We start from the raw sequence: 22,375 nt of genomic DNA on the forward strand, positions 1-22,375 counted from the left end.
GGGCTCAATGCCGAATGCATCGCAAGTGATGCCTCGCTTCATAGCTGCGCAGGGCGGGCTCCTTACTTTCCCGTTTTTAAATTAAATAAGCCCAAATTCAGAGCAGCTGAGTCACCCACCCCAGGTTCCTCAGATGGCCCCTGGCAGAGCTAGGATTGAGCCAAGATGGCGGGAGCCCAGGCCCCAGCACAAAGCCCGGAAGCTTCTGAGTCCCACTCACACAAGGGCAGCGTCCGAGTCTCAGGGAAGTCAGGCAAGGAGTATTTACTGGGCCATACTTCACCCCTGTGAAAAGTGTTTGGGGCCTTTGTCCTCCATGTGGTCACTGCTCTGGGGAAGAAACTCCCAGGTCCAGAATCAGGTGCCCATCACCCTGAAACAGGACCCATAGCTCCAAGGCAAGTCCAGGGCAGGAGGGACCTGGGGCTGAGAAACTTGCCCTGGCCTCAGGGCTGGGCTGCTGGCATCACCAGGGAATTGCAGCCTCACTGGGACACTGTAGGGTGGTACCTGGCATGCACTGGACAGCTAACCTGTGCATCTTCCCACCTCTGCAGCTACTTCCTGAGCACAGAGGACCTGCCACAGAGACGCCAGTTGTACAGGTAGCTTGGACTCGGGCACATGGGGCTTCCCTCCTCTGGGCCCCACTTGTGGGACAGGGTTGCACCCCTCAGCACACAGAGGACCTGGGGTGGGGTAGCTCTAACATTTGGAGAGGAGCCTGAATACCTGAACCTTCATTCAGTTTGCCTGCTTTGGTTGGATGAAAGGCCTCTCCACACTGCTTCGCCCCCTCTTGACAATGGGTGGGCGTCACAGTCTTTCCTTGAATCTGTATCCAAGTGTGGACTTGAGGGTCATTCTCAGTGTTAGAGTATAGCAGCATCCGGATTGGGGCTGGTGGGCTGGGATGGGAGCTAGTGTACTGTCCTCGTCTCTTGCACACTTGCTGTGCAACTTTGCACAAGCTCCATGAACTCTGAGCAAGCTGTGAATTTCACAGAGGTGCACAGAGCCTGGACAGAGCTAGACCTGAGGTCTCTGTCAGCATAGAACCCTGTTACCTATCCCAGAACTGAGAAGGCCCTGGGTGCTTCTGCCTGGATGGCAGAAGAAGAGGGACCAAAGATGCCTCCTAGATGCTTCCCAGATCAGAGGACTTGAGGCTACTGCCTGAAAGTCTGGGTGGGGCCAGTGCCTGTAAGCCTCTGTCCAATGCAGGGAGGGCAGAGGAGCCTAGATGCATGGCCATCTCCCCTCAACCCTCTGGGCTCCCGCCTGAGAATATAAAGCTGGCCCACGGGGTGCAAGTGGCAGGATAAACCCCTGGTGAGTGCCTGTGGTCATACACTTGCACACCTGCTAGGGTCCTTGGAATACAGCCACTGAGTCTGTGTATAAAGAGAAAACACCCTGTTTAGCCTGTGTACAGCAAATAGCACCAGATGTCACCTTCGACCCATGAAAGTCTCGGCTCTGCAAAGGTGGGCTCGATGCTGGAGTCTGTGGTTACAGTGGCCTCTTCCTGAGCTGACGTGCAATGAAAGCTTCTCCCAGGATACATGCATCCCCTGTAGGGGGACTCAGAGCCCTTCTCACATGACACTATACTTGACCAGGGCAGTCCCTGTGGTATCCACAAACTCATCCCTATCTACCCAACTCCATGCTGGGGAGACAGCACTGTTTACATCCCTCACCATCCACTGGGAAGCAGGTTTGGAAACAACCAGGGTCAGCTTGTGTCCCTGGACTTCTGCCCTTTATGAAATTATTCCTGTTCTCAAGTTACCTATTGTTCATTCGGAACATGGCACACAGGGAGGCATAGCACTAGGGGGAAGCACAAAGCAACAGCACACTGTCACATGCTCAGAGCAGCACACTCACACACTCAGGGCTGAGTGTGCCCTCCCAGGCTCAGAGCTGAGCCATAGGTGTGCAGGTACGAGCCCAGCTGTTCCAGGAGCACAGATGCTGAAAACTCCAAGAGGGGAGGGGGCTGAGCATGGTGGGATCGAGCTGGGTGATTCTGGCACCCCAAGCAGATAGGTGGGAGTGAGGCCCAGTGAAGGCAGTGGCAGGGTCCTTGTAAAAGAGATGTCACTTGGCTTGAGCACTCACCGGGAGTCTGACCTTGACCACAGACGGTGCCCCACTTCCTTGGTTCATTCTGGGTCCTTGTCTTCCAGTGCCAACACAGTGGGCAACTTCAACAGGCAGTGCCTGTCGTGTGACCTGGTGGAGAACTGCACCTACTTCAGCGCCTCCTTCAGCCACAGCGCTGACTACTTCCTGCTGCAGTGCGAAGGTGAGTGGCTGCTGCCTGGCCACAGCTGGGTGCTGGGTGCGCGTGGACATGGTGAGAAGGTGCAGCTCATGGTGGAATGGGTGCAGATCCCCATGGGACACTCCTGAGCACCTACTCACTCATCTTCAGAAGACACAACATTCGGGGCACCTTGCCCCTGCTAAGGTGACCACTCCCAAAATCCGCTTCACATTCTCTATAAGATAGTTGTGGTATCCCACACATCAGCAAACCTGGATAATCTAGAAAAGTAATAAAGCAGTTTCAGAGATCAACTTTTCCAGCATATAAAGAATGGAGTTGTACAAGTAATCTCAGAAAAATATTTCCTGCGACCCAGCTCCTTGATAATTTATCCTTATCACATGTATGTCCTATCAGACCAATCATGATACACAGAAGAGCCCCCGGAAGTAACAGTAACAGAGAAGATGGACCTGGGTTAGAATCTGGGCTCTACCACTTACGGTCTCTGTGACCTTGGGCACACCAGTTAATCTTGCTAAACACACTGAGTCTTTGTGAGGCACTGGTGTTTACCTGTAAAGTCACTGGGAGAGGGAACTGCACTAATGCTTGGAGGGTGCTTATTGTGTACCTGAGGCACAGCAAGTGCTTGGTAAATGTAACTAATTTATCTTTATTATCGTAATTGCTATTGTGCTAGTAATCTCTTCAAAACTTCTGGATGTCTACTTGCTATAGACTCAAGGTGCAAAGTTGGGGCTGAGTCGAGAGATGGTAAATTTCCATGAAATGACAATCGGCATGTGTTGTGTGACTCCCAAATCAGAGTGTGCATTCTCACATTCCACTGAGCGGGGTTGGAGTCCCTGTGCACTCACCAGCAGGTTAGCAAGTTAATGGAGTGACCACTGGTGCCAGAGCGACAGGAGACTAGATCATCCGCCTATGGACATAGGGAAGAGAGGTATGGTGGCCTCGGGAGTGCACATAGCCAGATTTCTCCTTTCGCTGGTTCTCGACCAGTGCTATGTGATAACCACACTTCCTTGGGTTTCCTTAGCCTATGCCTGTTCCTGTCTGTGTCGCCCCACCTGCATGAGTGTCCTGTACTCCCAGGTGTCTGTGTATATCTGGCCACTGGGAAGTGTACACTATGGCACTCGTGTATCATGTTACCCCTGCCTGAGCTCCAGTCATTACAGAGCATTGAATAAGGCTGGGATAAATCACAGGGACCAGGGTGCCAACTCTGTTTGACGTTACTGACTGTGCTACTATGGTGAAAAGGGTCCTAAGGCTGACTCCAGGCTCAGTGACAATGGAAGGTGTGGGAGTGGATTGGTGATGTCATGGAAGTCCTGAGGGACAGGTTGGTGATTTCTGCCAACCACACAAGTGAGGAGGAGGTCGCAGCCACATGTCACGTGTCTGTCACATTTGGTGCAATCCTGAGAATAATGAACACTAAATGATAAAGTGTCACATTCCACGCAGTCTGACACGGGACCTGTCTGAGAGTTAAGCTGTATCCTAAAATTTATCTCATAATGCTGATTGGGGTAGGATAGATTGGTTTTTTGAAAGAGAAGTAAACTAAAGCATTCTGGTCCAGCAAGGTAAAAAATGACAATGTGTCATAAAGAGACACACGCACAGTGATTGCTGCTAAAAGGAGTGAAAGTGACCAATTCAGAGATTTCCCTGCAGGCAGCCCGTACTCACGCTGCCATCTGATGGGCACCTCTGATTCTCACACAGGTTTCAGACCATGCAGGAAGATTTGCCATGTTCCTTCGCCGAGCTCCAGGGACATCATGGACCTGAGGTGTCCCTGAAAAGGCCTGCCTGCTGAAGGCTTGGTTGCCTGTCCATAGTGCTGTTAGGGAGCAGTGGGACATTTAGTAGGAAGGCCTGGTGGAAGGAAGTTAGATTATTGGGGTGTACACTGGAAGGGATGTTGAGACCACTCCCTCATCTTCCTGTTAGCCTTCACTTCAGACCACAATGAGATGAGCATCTTCATTCTTTCACCCTGATCCCCAAAAATCAATGACACCAAGTAACCATGGACTGAGCACTCCGCAATCATGAGCCAAAATCAACCCTCCTTATCAACTGGTTTTCTCGGGTGCTTTTTACAGTCAAGAAAATCCACCTCACTGTAGGATTAATACTAGTCCTTCCCCTTAGTGTGCAGACCAATGGCTTGTCCAGTGCACCCTTTTACAGCCTGCCCCAATGTAGAACTTGTTAATAATTCATGGCTGATTGTGAATGAGTAGCCCCAGAGCTAGAAAATAATAAAGAACCTGTACCCCATTGATAAAGCCATATCATTAACTTCAAACCTGCAGGAAGAATCAGTTCCCAGAAGGAAATCTGAAAATGAATGATTGGATTCTACAGCCACCTAATTCTCCAGACCATCACTTACACTGAGTTTCCAGGACATTAACCTCAGCTGCCCTTTGTAATTTTGAATTTGTCCAAGTAAATGTTTAAAACCAAGCATGTGGCTCCTTGGAGCATTGCTAGTGTGTTTGTGAGTAGGAACATCTGTTCCATCTCTCAGACATTTGGAGCAATTCCCTATGAGACAGCCATACCAAGAACAGGTTGTATCATTAGTGTAAGTTTCATGAATATTTTGGACGATGTAACCTCTTCTGTAAGCACAGCCCAGCTCCAAGAATCACACTGCAGGAGCCACACTGCCTATTAACACTCAAGTAGATGTCTCCATGGAAAAGAAACTTCTCACCATCCTCCTAGACACCTGTCCTGTCACTGGGCTGGTGATGGGTACACTGATACTTATGATGATATACTTTCTGTGTCAACAGACATTTTAAGTAAAAAAGAAATAGTGGCATCAGTCCTGGTCAATAATGCTTCCAGAATCTTCCTTTCATTTTGGTGGCCTGGGCTCCAGATGACAAAAGCCTGCATGTAACAAGTCATCTCACCCTGGTGAGCTCCCTCCAGGCAATTCATTTTGCTCCTCTCTGGAAATAACCAGATCCTGCACAGCCATTTCTTGATAGAAGGAATATAAAATAAACAGTATCCCTGGGCTACCAGGAAGAGGCACCAGCAGACTAGAACATGGAAGGATTTTCCAAACTGAATATAAACGGTTCACATGGAAATGAAGGCTAAGGATGAGGATGTGTTATTCAGCTGGCAAAGAGCATGATTATTAAATGTAGTGGCTTGTGTTCTCAGGGTGCTGTACCCTGGAGCTCCCATCAGTGCAGTCTCTGGGCCATTGGGAATGCTGGTGCAGGGCATACAGTCCTGCTGTCCCACCGGTGCCCCTGACCAGAGGAGACTTGGCCTTAAGATGTTGGAGAGGACCATGGGCCAGAGCTGGAGGGAAGCTGCATTGGCAGTGGCCTCAAGCACCAATGGGCAGCCTGTGTGGCCACCTCCAAGGTCTTGGTGCCAGAGTCTACAGGAAGCTGGGCCTCCCCAGCCTAGACCCTCTGCTGGCTGCACAGATCCAACCAAGAATTGCGATGTGTGCAGGAAACATGGGCAAGAGGCCTTGGATGAAGCCAGGAAAGGGGATCCAAGAATGTGCATTGTATTACAGACCCCTTCTGCCTGCTGCAGTGAAGCTGACTGCAGATATCCTCAGAGACCCCTGAAGGTATGATTCCACGTTGCAAGGGCAAGATGCTGTGAAAAGGAAGACAACCAGCTACTCCAGACTAAAAGTATTCAGCAAAGTTGTTTTTTAAAAGCTCAAATGGAGAGCTGGATCATGTGCCTGCCCCAGGAAGGCCCTAGGTACTGCCTGGCAGTTAGCAGTAAAGCCCTGTCCACTACTGTTATTTCCCCTCTGAGTGTTCTTGTTTTGACAAAATTATAACCAGAGCAATACCAAAGAAAAACAGCTGATGAATTTTCCAGAACAACATACAACTGAACTAAAAGGAAAATCCAGAGACAACTTGGAGTACTGTGAATAAGAGACCCAAGAAATGTGTTATGGTCCTGTGGCTCCAGAAAAAGAGACTGGGGAAAAATAAACTAAAACACTGTGGCCAAAGCTGTCCTGAAGTTTGAGTCATAAGAGAGAAAAGATTTATTTAATATAGTCATAAAAATTTAAAATATTTCCTATTGAAATTTAACAATCTCAAGGTTAAAAATTGCATAAAGAGTAGAAGGAGAAGAATAAAAGCATGAACTCTTTCCCTTTTCTTTCTTTCATCTTTTCTTGTTCTAAATATTCTGAATGATATCAGACTTCTCAGCTTCAAATCAACACACTGGCAACAATAGGCAAGGTCTTAATTGCTGGTGGTGGAAAATGACTTTTAACTTTCAGCCTTATATTAATTCAGTTCTTGTTCCTGAAATGGACAGAAAAAGAAATTTGGGGACATTCAGTCAGAAAAAGAAATTTGTACCGATGGGGACAGTAAGACCACTTTGGTAGGTATAAAATGTGTCAACAGGGGTAAAAGTTACAGCCCTTATTTATCAGCTTCAACATCTGTGAAGTTCAGGTAAAATTTTCACAGAACCATGGCAGCACTTCTGTTGGAGGCTGTTCCTGGAAGGAATGTCTCTTCTTCTCTAGATGTTATTTCAATGCCTATGAAACTATAGACCCTTCCCAACCTTGAATGTATCACACAACCTCCAAGACACAGCTCTTTACTTCTCCTAACCACCCCTCTCCCTCCTCCCTTGGACTTTGGGATACTTCCTAACCATGTGCAGTAGACTCAGCACTGGGCCCCACTGTCCTTCCACAGAACTGAGGTTCTGCTGTGCCCACCTGCCCCTAAACACTCTGCTAATCTGGGCCTGGACACTGATGTTCAATGTGCTTGGCATAGCATACATGGAAAAGAGACAGGCTGCAAGGTTGAGAGATGCCCCCAAGGAAGAGAAGAAAACTGCAACCAAGGTCATACCCTCATAACACTTGATTTCACTAATGGCATTTATATAGCCTTCAAAAACAGGGGACATTCACATTTAGGTAAAATACAGAAGACCACTGATCCCAATCACTGCCCCACCCCCAGGGGATGTATATGCTAGTAATGAACCCCTATAAAGCCACTAGTCAACAGGAGACTCACAGGAGGTGTTCATCCCACATGTGACAAACGTAAACACTTAGCAATTGCAGGATGAGAACAGCAGATCATCCTGGAAAAGAGCAGTCACCCTGAACCTTACCTTCTCCCCTAACACAGTGTGTACATTTGATAAAGATTTGATGCCCACAAGGACAAATGAAGTTTTTTTTTATAGCTAGAACAGATGTCTGTGTACCTGTTGCAGAAAGGAGCAATTGTTGGCTTAGCACTAGAGAAAATAACTGTCTTCCTAAACCAATCTTTCTCTTCTAGAAATGAAGTTTAGTATCTGTGCTTGGTCAATACCCTATTTTAGAAAATGCTCCCTGACAATATTAGATGTTGGTATTTGTCTTAGTTACTTTTCTTTTGTTGCTGAGACAGAATACCTTACACTCAACATGAAGGAAGGAAAGGTTTATTTCTCACAGTTTGGACATTTCAGTCCATATTCAGTTGGCTCCAAGGCAAAGCGACATGGCTGAGGGGCAGCAGTTCATGGCCACCTCTGCAGCACAGCATGAACAGCAAAAAGGGAGAAGACATGCCTTCTTCCTACCCTTATAATGTATGCTCCACCCACTCAGGGGTGGAGCATTCACACCACCAATCTTAGTGCTGGACAATGAACCAATCACAAATGCTAGATTCAGCCTCATCCATGGTTGCATGAGACTTGGGGCGGGGAATCTGATATAAACCATAACATTATTTAATATTGATTCTTTGAACCACGATCCTTGCTGTCTTCTTGATAATGTCGCACTAAACTGATGTTTGACTGTCACTCTTTCATGCCTGGCTTCAGAATCACTGGTGGGTGGTATACAGCAGTCAGTTTGATGGCTGGTGTTTGATGGTCATGTTGGGTGGCTGGTGTTCCAGGATCATCATTGGGTGGTTGGAGTTTGGGGCCACTGTTGGATGGCTGATGTTCTGCCATTATGCGATGGACTAAGAAAGACTTATAAGAAGGAGGCTCTCCACATCTCCATCACACCTAAGGATGAGGAGGAAGTTGTGTGACAAAATAAGCCATAGCAGCCGACTTCTCCACTACCACCTAACAACAACAAAGGATGAAGAGGGAGGTTTACAAAATGAATCTTAAGAAGACCCAAACCCCTTAAGAAGTCAAGGAGGCCAGCACCCCTTCTTTGTAGAAGATCATGAATGTACTTACGGGAGTCATACTCAAAACAAATGGAGCCAAGACATCTGGCTCAACATTAAAACTGCCTTCACTTCCACTGGGTTTGTTCTCCCAGAGAAGGTATTAGATAATGTCAGACAGCTGCTGAATGGTAACTCAACACTCTAAGCACATTTTGAAAGCCACTTATTATGTAGCTCATAGCTGTTAAGTTCACACAACATGAGACAAAATGGACATGAATAGAGAGAACCTACAATCACAAAGTCAAAGCGCTCTATTAGACATCATTTCTTAGCCTATAATTTAAGTTATGGTGACAAGAGGGTTTTAAATTTCTATTACTTGTTTCTGCATAGAATAGTAATGCACACTATTTTTAGTCAGCTGTTACAGGGTATAAAAGCCACAGTGAAATCCACCCCTCTCGTGCACAGCACACTATCTGATGGATGTTGAAATGCTAAACCAGCTCTTCCTCACTCTCATCTTCATTTTTTTCATTCTTTCCTCTTCTCTCTCCCCTCTCTTCCTTCCCCTCTGTTTCCTGCCCACCCCCAGTTCAGTCCTAAGCCTTCAGCTGGCACAGGACAGAGCAGACATCTTCCCAGAAGGGTAGCCTATTATGGGGTGGCTAAGCTATGCCAGGTGACAATGACACCCACCTACTGCTGCGGCACCTGGTGTGGGACTCAGAGTCCAAGCTTAATGAGGAGTGTCTCGGGGACTCACGGGTAGCAAGTAGTGGTAGGTATGGTAGAACATTTTTGACATTCAAGGGATAGATCTCTCCTGGTTGGGGATAAGGGGGGAAGGCAGGACAGTAGCCTGGAACCCTCACTGGTGTCAGCTGGGCCCCGGGCAGTGATGCACTTACATCCCTGGTTTTCTGTGCCACATGGAGCTTCTAGTTGGCCCTGGTGCCAAGGTGTCCCTGAGACAGTTAGCAAAAGCCAGGCAGGTCATAACATGCATGGCAGCCCTGAGCAAGTGCTCTTAGCTCCCTGGATCTGGTGGTGCTGCCTGCCATGGGCTCGCAGAGGTGGCTTTTTTGTAGGAAACACGGGGGCCACGTTTGAGGAAGACAACATTGGCCCCAGGTTCAGCCTCAGATCCTCGTAGCTCTTCACACTGGACTCACAGTTCTCCTCCAAGTTTAAAAGTCCCATAAAATCTTTTTAAAGCCATGTAAATATTTAAAGAATAACTACACCATATGCCCAAAGAAGCCTCCCAGAGCATGCTGCTCTTCCCTTCTTATGGCTGTGGCTGTCAGCAAATGGCAAAATTTTACTATATTGAACAAGTTTACTCTCCATAGTTTTGTGAAGTTTCTTTAAAAATTTTTCTTAAAAAATGAGAAGTCAGGTACAAGAGGCTTTGCCTCAGTTATTCTGTCCACCTGAGTTTTTATCTTCTCTATAGATCTAGTGGGATTGTTTAACACCTGGTCAGATAAAGTGGGGCCTCTTTACCCACCATGTGGCTGAGAGACCCAGTGGAAACTAAGAATATCAGAGCTTCATTGTAACCTGTCATGGATGGTGTACGCTTGTCATCAGCAGGAGGCTACAGTAGGAGGTTCAAAGAGAACTCAAGAGCACCCTGCGCTTCATAGAAAGATCATGGTATAAGCTGACAGGGAGCTGTGGCCACCACTACCCTGCATCACAAGAGAAGGTCAGCTTGCCTTAGCCTAGGGAGATCCTGGCATTCAAATTACAGTTTGTACTGAACACTTATTGCCTCTGTGTCCCCATAAGGTCAGAAAAGCAGAAGTCAAGCCATCATAAGTCAAGGATCACCTGTATCTTATGAACATAATTATGCTAAATTAGAACTTATGGAGAAAATCTAAAAATGTTTCCCCTGGGCCTTTAATGTATTCAGATACATGTATACCCTGATACAACCCTCTTCTATATAGATTGCAAATACCTGTTTTAAAATGGTAATAAATCCTAAACTTGTCTCCTACTGACATTTCAATTTCAAAGTCAATAGCTTATGCATTAAATTTTTCAACCTTTTCAATTCTTTACATTGTCCTGAATGCAAATGCAGTCTCACCACCTTGCAAACCATGTTACCACCAATAGCGTACACAATCATGTTTCCAAATGCCTGGTCATTATCTACATGTGCCAGGGTGCCCAGTGCACTGACCGTACACCACACAGTGAGGATGGAAAGTCCCCAGCAAGAAAGGACTGGACTGCTATACAGGTCTGAAACTCACCAACCATAGCCTCCTGATCATCTGCCAGTTGTACGCTGAGTTAGCATCCTCTGGGTCTCATTGGGAGATAGATGACAAACAGAAGTGTGCCTCACTTATGTGTCTAGAAGCTGTGATATGCACAAGCAAGGGGATTGGCCAGCAGGGCTGTCCTTGCTTCATCCTCCATGGCAGAAGGTACCATGAGGGGAGAGAGGGAAGAGAAGGAAAACTCACCTCCACAGCAACCCTCCCCCACTCGGACTGTAACACCTCTGACAAGGCCCTCCAGCACTGCTTGATGGGAATCTGAGTTTCAGCATTCAAACTTGGGAGTGCACACTCAGACCCCAGAATTATGTGGGTGCCAAGTGCTGTCAAGCCTCCCATGGGTGGGACGATATTGAATTTCGAGCTACCGACTCCCCCTGGTCTGTAACTGGATGGTGGGGGTGTCTCCAGCATGCACGCTCAAAGCCATCACAAGAGTTCTGCAAGGAACTTCTAGGAGAACTTCTGGAATGACTGCAACCTCAGCTGAGCCTTAGAAGACCAAGTCTTGAGCATTGAAGGCACTGGGCATACGGCCTTGTAAGAGTGAGGGTCAGCAGCTGCACCCCCAGGGTCATGTCAGCTTGTTCTGCCTGCTGTGAGTGGCACCCATACCACTGCCTCTGCTAAGTGGCCATCCTCTGTACCCCTGCACTCCACACAGTGGGGCACACAGAGCCCTGTGACTCACCTGAGCCCCATGTCACCTTCTTTCAGTCTTGGACCAACAGTTACCTCGAGATTCATTCCATCTTGGGCTCCCTGCTGGACTCTGGAGTCCCTTTGGGAAGCCTGGTATGGGATAAGCCGAGTGTGACAGAGGACTCCTCAGCTCTCCAGAGGCTCCAGGTAATCAGGAAGCCTTGGGCACCTCATGGAAGAACACTTCGTGAACCACAGGGAACTCTGGTTACAAGGTATACATGGGAGATCCCATGATTCCCTGAGAATCTCTGGCTGCTTAGGCTTCCAAGGTAAACTCTTAGTCTTCACTGGACAATGTCTCCCCTAAAGCCTTCCTCTCTGTCCATCATCTTGTGATATGGCTGGGCATTTCAGACTATGTGTCAGTCACAGGCATGCAAGGTTTGGGGCTTGTACAGCTCTCAGGGGCATGTTAGCAGTACATTTTCCTAAGGTGGGGACTTCCAGGGAAAATATCCATGCAGAAGAACATGAAGACTCCCTGCTGTGCCAATGACACATGGCCAGCCCTGGTCAGCAGGTGTCATTTAGATCCAGTCTCCCTGCCTGGAATCACAAAGCCCAAAAATACTCAAAGGCAGAGAGGAACTTCCAGAAAAACCCACAGAAGAGCTATTGCTTGGAAGTCTGAGGTACAGGAGACCCTAGGAATCCCGGCCCTGCCTTAGTCCAGGCATACAGTTCGAGGGCAGATAGAGCCTTGGTTTCAGGAGACAGAGTCATTTTCTCACTTTGGAAGGAGAAATGTCCACCCTAGCATCCTGTCCACCCTAGCAGGGCACTATGGGCATTAGCAATACCCTGTCCACCCTAGCAGGGCACCATGAGCATTAGCAGCTCTGGCACAACCAGCAAGGCAGGGTCAGCACTAAAGACACTGAAGCAACTCGCCTCTGTGTGAGGGCATCAGACACCCAGCTTAGGTGCAGGGAGGGGCAATGACCAGGCTCCATGGTGTAGGGAAGGAACTTGCAGATATCCCTGAAACATCTGTGGGCACGCCCCACACAGCACTCAGGTGCCCAGAATATTCCATTCAGGAGTGACTTTGCTTTTCAGCACCTTGGCCAGTGGGAGGTGCTGGAGGAGGGCCTGACTCTTGTGGGCAGCTTGTTTGGCTCTGCAGCAGAGGCAAATCCACACCAGCTTGCCCTGGTCAGCTCCTGGCTGTGCCTAGTGATGGTCCTGACCTCGCAGCAGCCTGAGCAGCTTCTGCGCATGGTCTCCACACCCCAGCACCAAATTAGCAGTGAGTTTTCATTTCATTCAATTTATGCAATTTCTCAGAGACAGAGAGATCCCTGAGCTAGGTTGATCCTAATTTTCACCACTTCTAAAGTTCTCTGAAGCCAGGCTTGGAGGCCAGATACCTGACTTCATGCTCAGGCTTCCTTGCATTGTTTGGTCTGCATGGAGTGAAGTCACTGCCAGCACGTATCCCACTGCATGCATTCCCACATTTTAACAGCTTCTTACATACTGTGGCACATCCAAAGAGAGGACCGTGTGCATTCCTGCCCTCCTGCAGGAAAACCCAGTGTTCTGACCCCAGTTCTCATCTCTTTGCTTTGTGGTCAGTCATAATGTGACTTTGGTAGAGGAACTGGGCATTCACTTCCAGGTTATCTGAGGATCATCCACCTATTCCTAGCCCTCTCCAGGACCCTCTTCCACCCTCCACAAGCAGATCCAGTCATCTGCAGCAAGCTAGGGTCTTCAACACATTTACAGCTGCCTTCTCTGGTCCTTAGCTCTTCCCTTGAACAAAGGACCATAGGACCCTCCATTTTGAAAGAAAAGGCTCCTCACAGGACAAATTGGGACCAGTGCCTAACCATCTGCCACCTGGTGCTCTCGGGTCATCTTCCATCAGGGCTTTTTTATAGAAGCAAAGTTAGGACATTCCCTCAGTCTTGATGGAGAGCCAGGTGTCTTCTTCAGCCACAGACACCACCATGCTCTGGGGCAAAGTGTCACTTCTCCAGGGACTCTAAGGACTGAGTAGAAGTTCAATTTATTTCTTGCAAAAACAAAATCAGAAATAGAAACTGCAAAAGAGATGCTGCTTCTGCTTGAGGAGACTCCCGTACACCCTGTCTGCCTTCCGTGCTAGTGTCTGACGGGGCTCCTTCTCTCACTTCAGCAAAGAGCAGTGTCAGCAACAGCCTTACCCATTGCATACTGGTTTCAAAAATCATCCTGAAATCAGACTTCTCTCAAACTCAGATTGTGTTTTCCTAGTTAGCACAAGTGGGAGCATGTCATGTACATTTTTGTTTTCACCCCTTGTCCCACGATGAATGTATTTATCATGTATCATAAACAGACACTAAGAAAGAAGCAAGAATGTTTAGGAGTCTTGGTGTTTTTAAAATTTGTAAATTCTGAAAATAAATCATGAGTATCTAATTCATAATTTTTGAGAATTACAAATTATGACCATTCACAATTTTATTCACCTAGAACCTACGCCTTTTTCAAAGTTAAGTGTATTCTTGACGGGTTTATAATTTTTGTCACTAATGGATTAGAAATGTTTTTCCATTTCCATTTTTACCATAAAGTTACTCACTCTTGCCTGTTTCTGTTTCCTGTTGGCAAGTCTTTTGATCTATAGTGCCAGGTTTTCTACAGGCATTATTGCATCACTAGTACAAAAGGATGTCTTTCCGATGTTCACATCTATTATTTTATTTTATCCTACTATTCCCTTTCCTAATGCCGCCAAAAATATTAAATACAGGTGCTGACCCCAGGCATCCTCATCTATTTCCTAGCTTTAATTATGAAGTTGGAGGAGTTTGCCACTTAGGATAAGCTGTTTTTATTATTGTATGGACATGACTTCTTCCCAGCGCTGTTTACCTTAAGCTTTACCTGGGGAACAGCTGCCAAGAAAACCATTCAGCTTAGAAGTGTTTGCCTTCACTGACAAGCAGCTTATGAGGACTGGGAGTGGTTGCTGTGTCTCTCAAACACCATCAGAGGGGATCATCCCCCGAGTCTCCTCTTGACTTGTCACACCGAGCTCTGTGACTTCTACGAAGGAGAACACATGGGAGTAGTCTGCATGGCCGGCTAGCTTGAGATGTTGCCATTTTTTTGCAGTTACACAAAAGCACTTACCTCGTTTTGTTATTGCAAGTTAATTTGTTATTGCAAGTTAATTTAACTTGACAATCTACTGCAAGATCTTGCAAAATGCATGCGGCTGACTGTACTAAAAAAGCAGAGTTTCCCAGTGTCTTTCTCGTTCTACTTCCGGGGACAAAGGGTACCTTCGCCAGTGCCACACTCTCCCGGACACCCACACTCAACCACCCCACTTGATTCCAGCAGCTGCTGCAGGCCAAGCAGTGGGCTGAGGGCTGAGGGCCGAACAGTGATGCTGAGAAGTGCCAGGGGAGAAGGACTCTGAGCAGTCCACCACTCAGTGTGGTGACAGACACCCGCAGGCCAGCAGACCAGGAGGTCTCCCTCTGCACCCTCAGGAGCTGTGGAGGAGCCAGCATGCGCCCACAGAACTCACAGACGCTCATGGTGATGGTGATTTGGGCACCCGGAAGCTACTCTGGAAGACCGGCTTTTGCCCAGCCCTTTTCCACAGCAAAGCCCTGCCCATTTCTTAGATGAGCATCTCAAGCCCAGGGCACACAGCTGGCCAGGGCAGGGCCCACAGCCACCCAAGAGCCCTCTGCTTTCTACTGGGCACAGCCTCCCACGGACACAAGAGGGCGCTGCAGCCCCGCACATCACCCTCCTCCTTGTAGAACCAATCCACCTGATTCCCGGTGCCTGACGTGGCCCAGTGCCTGGTGTTGCCTGCCACCTAACTAGGGCCATGTCAGCCTCATCAGGTCCTTGAGGCAATGAGCCCTAGACTGGAGAAGTCTGAGATGCCTGCCAATTAGGCAGACAGCAGCCTGAATACCAGGAAAGCCTGAAGAACATAGAACAACCCTGCCCTCAAGCAGACATGCTCTAGGATGCTCAAAGGCTGGAAACTGGGAGAGGAGAACCATACCTGGATGCTAGGAGTTGCAGAGACCTTCCACCAAGGGTGGCTGTCTCCTCTGCAAGGTGCTGCTGACTGCACACAGCCTTGGACACTAGGACACGTGGGCAACTTCAAACGAGAAGGCCTCGGGGGCAAACACATCCAAGGGGACAGGAAAGGGCTGAACAGAGCAAATGGCTTGCAGAAGACGATTCATGCTCCAGGTAGACAAGAAAGGATTTGGTTAGTGGTGAAGATGGGAGGGGTGAAGGTAGGTGGTCCTGCAGGGAGTGGAAAGAAGCAAGGGAAATTGGCTTCCTGTGCCTCCCTAGGCTCCTCTATACACTTGGAATAATGACACACGCCCTGCAGATTGTGACCAGGTTAAATTCTGTGTTACCTGCAGAACACCTGGAGCAGGCTGACTGCAGAGGTGCTGCCGTGGTGTCAGTGATGTGACTGTGTTTGTCAATGATGAGGATGGTGATGGTGATGGTGACAATGATGGTGGTGGTGGCGATGGTGACAGTGGTGATGATGGTAATGGTGGTGATAGTGATGATAATGGTGATGGTGTGGTAGTGATGTGTGATGGTGGTGGTCGTGGTGATGATGGTGATGGTGACCAGTGATGGAGGTGGTGGTGATGATGGTGATGGTGGTGATGGTGGTGGTGATGGTGGTGATGATGATGGTAGTGGTGATTGTGATGGTGGTGGTCGTGGTGATGATGGTGATGGTGACCAGTGATGGAGGTGGTGGTGATGATGGTGATGGTGGTGATGGTGGTGGTGATGGTGGAGATGGTGATGGTGATGGTGGTGCAGGTGGTGGTCATGGTAGCAGTTCTGGTGGTGATAGAGGTAGAAGGGGTACTGACAAAGGATGTGGTGGTGGTGATATTGATAATGCTGTGACTACTGTCATCTTTGCAACCAGCTGACTCAGCACCTCAGAGGTGACCCCATGGGTCCCTCTTCCCCAGACAGGGAAGCCAAGTTCACTTCCTCCTTCTAATAACTGGCAACCTAATACTACTTATCCATCAATTAATAACACCTGTTCAGCTTCAGACTAGAATGACCAGCGTTTCTCAGGAAACTGCACAGAGGGGCTTCCCATTATGTTGCTCTTACAATGGCCACGAAAGTCAGCTGTGCTCAGTCATCCCGCTCACAGCCCACACGGGAGGCCAGAACGCTCAGAGACCAAGGCTGCGCCTTTATCAGCAGAAATTCCACAGACTGTCAAAGGCTAAGCTTCTGCTGGTTGGGGCTGGCTAGAGAGAACCTTGCTGCACATGGTCACTGTGGAGCGGAGCATGTCAAATGCAGTGCGTGGCTTCAGGTGGAGAAGAGTTCCTGAGGCCCCATCACTAGCACTTGCAATCAGAGCTGCTGGCTGCGCTCACCTGTGCCAGCCCAGCTCTCCCAGCCCTTCTGTGGCTAGAGTCTGAGAACCCCTGCCTTTAAAGGCTGTATGAAGCACTATTTCCCTGCTTCCCAGATGGGCTTATTTCCATTTTAATTTTTGAGATGAGTCTTAGTGTCTCTGTGAAACCTCTCAAGTCCATGGTTCATCTTGGTGTCCCAGAACCAGGCATCCCATGCACCTATCAACATAGCCAGTACTGCCAAAGTTGTCTGTCCCAACGATGGGCGGTGTCATACACACCCCAGCTATCTGCAGCCCTCTGGAATGTTCTTTCTGTGGCCCCAGAACCATTAGCTCCTTTCTGATGTATCAAAGCAGACGCAGGGCCCAGTCTCCAAAGGCCACTCATTGGTCATTCCCGAGACCTCTATCTCCTCTCCAGTCTTCTTCTCAGTACCTGATGTGTGGGCAGAGCTGTGCGGCTGTCTCACCTTCCCTCCACCTGCAAGGTCTCTATGCAGCACATGGCCCATCCCACCCTCCCCACTGGCACAACAGGCTGGGCTCCCCATGACAATAGTGCGTGGCAAAGAGGCTGGTGTTCAAGAGAGAACATCTGTTCTGTCACACTTTAACAACATGGTTGTTTAAAGCAGAAGATTAATTAAAATTGTCACTTGTGTGGCTGTTCAAGTTATATTCCTACCTCCTCACCACAGATCTCTCATGCATGTGTTCTCAGATGCTTCATTGTGGTGTTGCACATCATTAGCCCCACTGAAATTATGCCTAATTGCCCAGTGACACAAGAAATGGGGAGGAAATCGGAAGAGATTTGTATTTTAGCAACTGAAAAAAATTGGAAGGATGGGTACACCTGCACACAACATGCATACACATGCACAAGGATGGGTACACCTGCACACAACATGCATACACATGCACAAGTCACACACATGTGCACATGCACACAGGCTCGCACTACACATGTGCACACACGAGTGACGTGTGTACACTCAGGCGAATGTGCACACAATGTACACTCAGGCACACACTGCACATGCACACATTCATGCATGCACACGCGTAACTTATACTGCATCTGTAGACATGTGTTTGCTCATTTCTTTCCTTCCTCTCCCCAGTATCGGTGACGTTTTCCAAAACGATCATCACCAAAGACCTAACACCTTTTCCAGTTTCTTTATTCCCTCACTTCTTTTTCTACCATTGTCTTCCAAAGCAAAGATTTCAAACATCACATCCTCCCCCAGAGAGATTAGATTTTTTAAATGTGTTCATTTATTTAAAGAAAACATAGAATTTTCTTTATGGGGCCCTGTGTTTGCTGGGGACTTGGGATTCTATTTGCAAGGGCTGTGTTACAAGGATCTCTAAGGTCTCGGACTTGAGATGGCTGCAAAGGTCCACATTTCCTGCAACACTGATACACAGGGAGAGCCAAAGACAGAGAAGCAGCGAGGCGATTGTTAAATAATTCAGAGGCCTGAGCACTTCCTCCCAGCCAGAGGGTGATGGGAGCACTTTAAATGCATGCACGGTGAGGGCAGAAGGAAGGGTAAGATCCTCTAATCCAAATGTTTGTAACTTGTTTTAAGCCTTGGAGCCTTCTTCAAAAGGCAACTTCCTGGGAAGCCCAGTATGGAAATCGTGGTTCCTCCGGGGACTCCCAGGCTGTCTTTGAAGAGCTCTGATCTGGTTCTAGTGCCTCCTTTTGCAGATTAAAGAACTGCGGGGGCAAAAAGGTTGAGCAATAAGAAAACTCTGCTTGAAGGAAACAGAACTCAATCGTAGCAAGAGCCTGCACATGACAGCAGAGTTTGGATGATTTAAGTAGAGACTGGGGGACCCTCACACTCTAGGATTCCCACCTCAGATACCTAAGGGTTTTATTGGAGAGAAGACAGAGGGCACCAAGCCACAGGGGCTGCTCCAGGCCCTTGGGGGCAGAGTTGGGTAGGGTCAGTCCTTTTAGAGGCAGAGGTGGGGGAGGGTTCTGGGTGGCAGAACAGGGTAACAGGGGCCTCTGAATGCTTGAAAGGCAGGAACACACCACTGTAAAGGACCCACCTAGAAACAGCTCACAAGGTGGTGGTGGGGGCCTGTGGTGGCTGGCACAGCAGAGAAGCTGTCCACACAGGAACTGAGAAGAGGGTTCCAGAAAAGGTTAGAGTTGGTGAGGACCAGGGTTTTTGAAGCCTGCCTCCTGGTGCTGTGGCTTCTAACCTCACAGGGTCTTCACTGGTGTAACCACTCACCCGGGGAGGCTGGGAGAAGACGTGAGTGGCTGAACACAGACAGCCCCCTGTGAAACAGTAGCACATAGATTAATGGTGATGGTGACAGTGGATGCACGATATCCTGAGATTGCAGGGCCATGGTCTACTCCAAGCATCCCGCGAGAGTTGTGAGAGTTCAGAGCTCTGTTTCAGAGGAGCCGTGCATGGTCTTATCACCATTTCACAGGTGGCAAAGAGAAGGACAGACTCAAAGTGAGTGGCTCAAGTGTGCTGAGCTCTCCTACATGGCGGAGGGCTCATTCTGAGTTTTCCTGCTTACTTTATGGTAAAGAAATACAAGGGTCCCAGTGGCCATGGGGAGAAGCTGGTGTCAGTAGGTAGTGGACAGTATCTGCCAGGCCGCTTGAGTGTAAATGTGCCTCGGTTTACTCATATGCAAAGTATATGCTTCTTAGGGCTATTTTAAGGAACCAGTATGTTCATGTATGTAAGATGCTCAGGATGATGTGTGGCACATTGTAAGCATGGTATGATCCGTGACGGTCTTCATTGTCATTATTCTTGTGACCACAGATAAAGGAGAGAACAGTCAAAGGAGCACCACAGAGAAGGGGAAAATCTTCAGGACTCCATTGTAGAGGGTGTGTAGGAGCTTGGTAGGCAGGATTTCCCGGCAGGGGTCAGCAGGTGCCGAGGTCAGGACTGAGAGGATGCGGTTCCCCAATCAGCTGTGGCATGAGTTGGAGAGAGATTAAGTCTGGGGATGTCTCGTGTTTCACACCAAGGTTGCATCTCATTTTGAATAAGGCAGAGGACATACTCAAGGCCACTGCCGAATAGGACCACAGAGTCAGAGCTGTGTGTAAATCCTTGGTCAGGAGCAATGTGGGAGGCCTGGGATGTCACCATGGAGATGGGATACTCTCTCTTGCTCCACTGAGAGGACTCCTAAGAATGCAGTGTGGCATAAAGAACCAAGGGCTGGGCTGTGTTCATTTAAAACACTATTCGCTTCTTCCATGGCCCCGAATCCAGAAAGACACCAAAATTCAAAGCCAAACAGTAACAAGACCAGTCAGCAGGCAATTTTGCATCTTAGGCAGAGACTCAGGCTGGACTGCTCCACCACCCAGTCGTCCTGTGATCCCGTGTGCACCTGTGTCCCCACGTCCCAAACCTCGGAGCCAGGGAGCTACCCTCAGGACACAAAGCAGCCCACATGGGTGAGGTGGGTCACAGCAACAGTATGATGGGGAAGACATGGTGCTTGCTCGTCAGCTGCGCGTCAAGAATAAGACACACAGAGGTGACAGGAAGGCAAGATCGGGCAGGTACTGCTGCCACAGGCCTGTGAGGCCTCTATCTGCTACCAACGGCGCCTATCCCGGGTCTAGCTCTGTGTGTGACCCCTCCCACGGTCCTGATCTAAAGGAGCCTGGTGCCCACACATCCTAATTTGTGCATCCAAGTCAGCATTGTCCTCCTGGATCCAGAAGGACAGGTATCCCCACAAGGAATGATGATCAAACAAGAACACTACAAAGAGCGTTTAGGGCTTATTCTCCCTAAAATGATCCTTTTGTCTGAGACCGATGAGGTCCACCCAGCTCTGCACTGTTGCATCTGCTCAATTTTTGAAGGAACACCCTGCGCATCACATTCATAGCTCCCCATTCCACAACTTGGCTTGCACAATCTTTTACGCTTTTTTAAAAAAGAAAAATTGACCTCTGTGCCAGAGATGGGCAGCACTGAGGCTGTTCCGAGCCCCTGCCACATGCTCGGCTACCCGAGGAAGACACAGTGCCAAGGAACTGTTGATCTGTTCATCCATCCTCAGCTGTTCACCAGCAACTGACTCTTAGCTCCTCACAGTACTTTGTTCTATGTAGAATACAAAGTTGTTAAAAGATTCCTAAATTCAAGAATGGTTGAAGACCTAACCTATGACATTTGAAGTCACATTAGAATGTCATTTTTTGATTTGACAATCATTGCAGCACTTTTAGAATCCGGGTGTGGGGGTGCAGGGCAATTCCAGAAGCTGGAGAAGGACACAGGTCAGAGCCTGGATGGGAGCCGGAAACCCAGGTCCAGCCCGCATTCCTCGTACAAAACTGAGTCCCTTCCCTTCGTACCTTGAGTTCTGAGGTTTCTGAATTTCTGAATCAGCTAAAAGCTTCACTCAGGCTGATGTGATATTGTGACTTTAAATGCAGACAGTTCCTAAAATCAAGAGGTTTGGTAAAATGTCTACCGAAGGCAAGGGTGAATTTCAAAATCACACAAATTTTTTTTTGTCTTTTTCCTTTTTATCGGTACCAGGGATTGAACTCACGACTGCCTGCTTGCAAGGCAGGCGCTTATGCCACTGAGCTAAATCCCCAGCCCCCATTTGCTTTATTTTTGTCATTGCAAAGGTTTCTCTTCCTAAAACATCGGCCACAAGCCCTAAGCGTCCCTGACAATTTCTGGGCAAGAGGGCACACATGACCTTACAGAGGCAGAGCCAGGTCCTCACCATCTCTCAGTGGGTCTCACGACCCACCCACTCCTACCTCCCCCACTGAGAGCCGCCACTCAAACCCTTGCCTGGGAGCTAACATCAGTTTCAAGTTCCCTGGACATCAAATTGGATTGAAGCAGAACTAAATGCTGTGAGGCGTGGGGGTGGAGCACTAAATCTCAGGTTTGATGTCCGAGATAACAAGGTTTCAAAATCAAACAGCAACAAAGCCCCCTCTGCAGTGTTGACTAGGAAATACTGTCTTCGGAACAAATATTTTAATTATCTGCAGTAGTCCTGGTAGCCAGACCAACTCCCCGTTTATTAGTATGATAATATCACCGCAATGTATACACTTTATGTCTCCACCATCCATAATGCATGAGCTGGCAAATAGAGAGATCTGGAATCCGTGCACAGCAGGGCCATTGCAAATTATCTTGCCCAGCCAGAGCCTTCCTCCCCCGCCTGGGCTCAGCTGCTCTTTGATATGGACAGGAGACAGGGAGGGTTGTGGTCCGGGTTAGAGTCATTGTTTACCAACGCAGAGGTTAGCTGCGGGTGGAAATGGGGTGGCAAAGAAGCACCCTCCAAGGACATAGACTAGAAGCAAGGGGACACGCTTCGTCTCTATGAACCTTCCTAATGTACCCCAATGACTTTTTCCCTTCACAGCTTTGTGCCCTTGTTAATCACTTCTTTCTCATTTGTAACTGTTCTGTTTCTC

At 48.4% G+C, this 22,375-nt stretch overlaps 1 protein-coding gene across 5 annotated transcripts in view; it reads left to right on the forward strand.

Moving 5' to 3' along the window:
* The window catches only part of Dpp6 (dipeptidyl peptidase like 6), an 827,976-nt gene that overhangs the window by 771,580 nt on the left and 34,021 nt on the right, over window positions 1–22,375 (forward strand). For all 5 annotated transcript variants that reach the window (XM_063250818.1, XM_063250821.1, XM_023564980.2 and 2 more), the window contains exons 15-16: window positions 558–605; window positions 2,196–2,314. In XM_063250818.1, the coding sequence (XP_063106888.1) occupies window positions 558–605; window positions 2,196–2,314 (167 nt within the window). The remainder of the gene's footprint in view (window positions 1–557; window positions 606–2,195; window positions 2,315–22,375) is intronic.

Source organism: Cavia porcellus, unplaced genomic scaffold (genome assembly GCF_034190915.1).
Source record: "Cavia porcellus strain 051 isolate PalLab524CR breed Dunkin Hartley unplaced genomic scaffold, mCavPor4.1 scaffold_6, whole genome shotgun sequence".
NCBI lineage: Eukaryota > Metazoa > Chordata > Mammalia > Rodentia > Caviidae > Cavia > Cavia porcellus.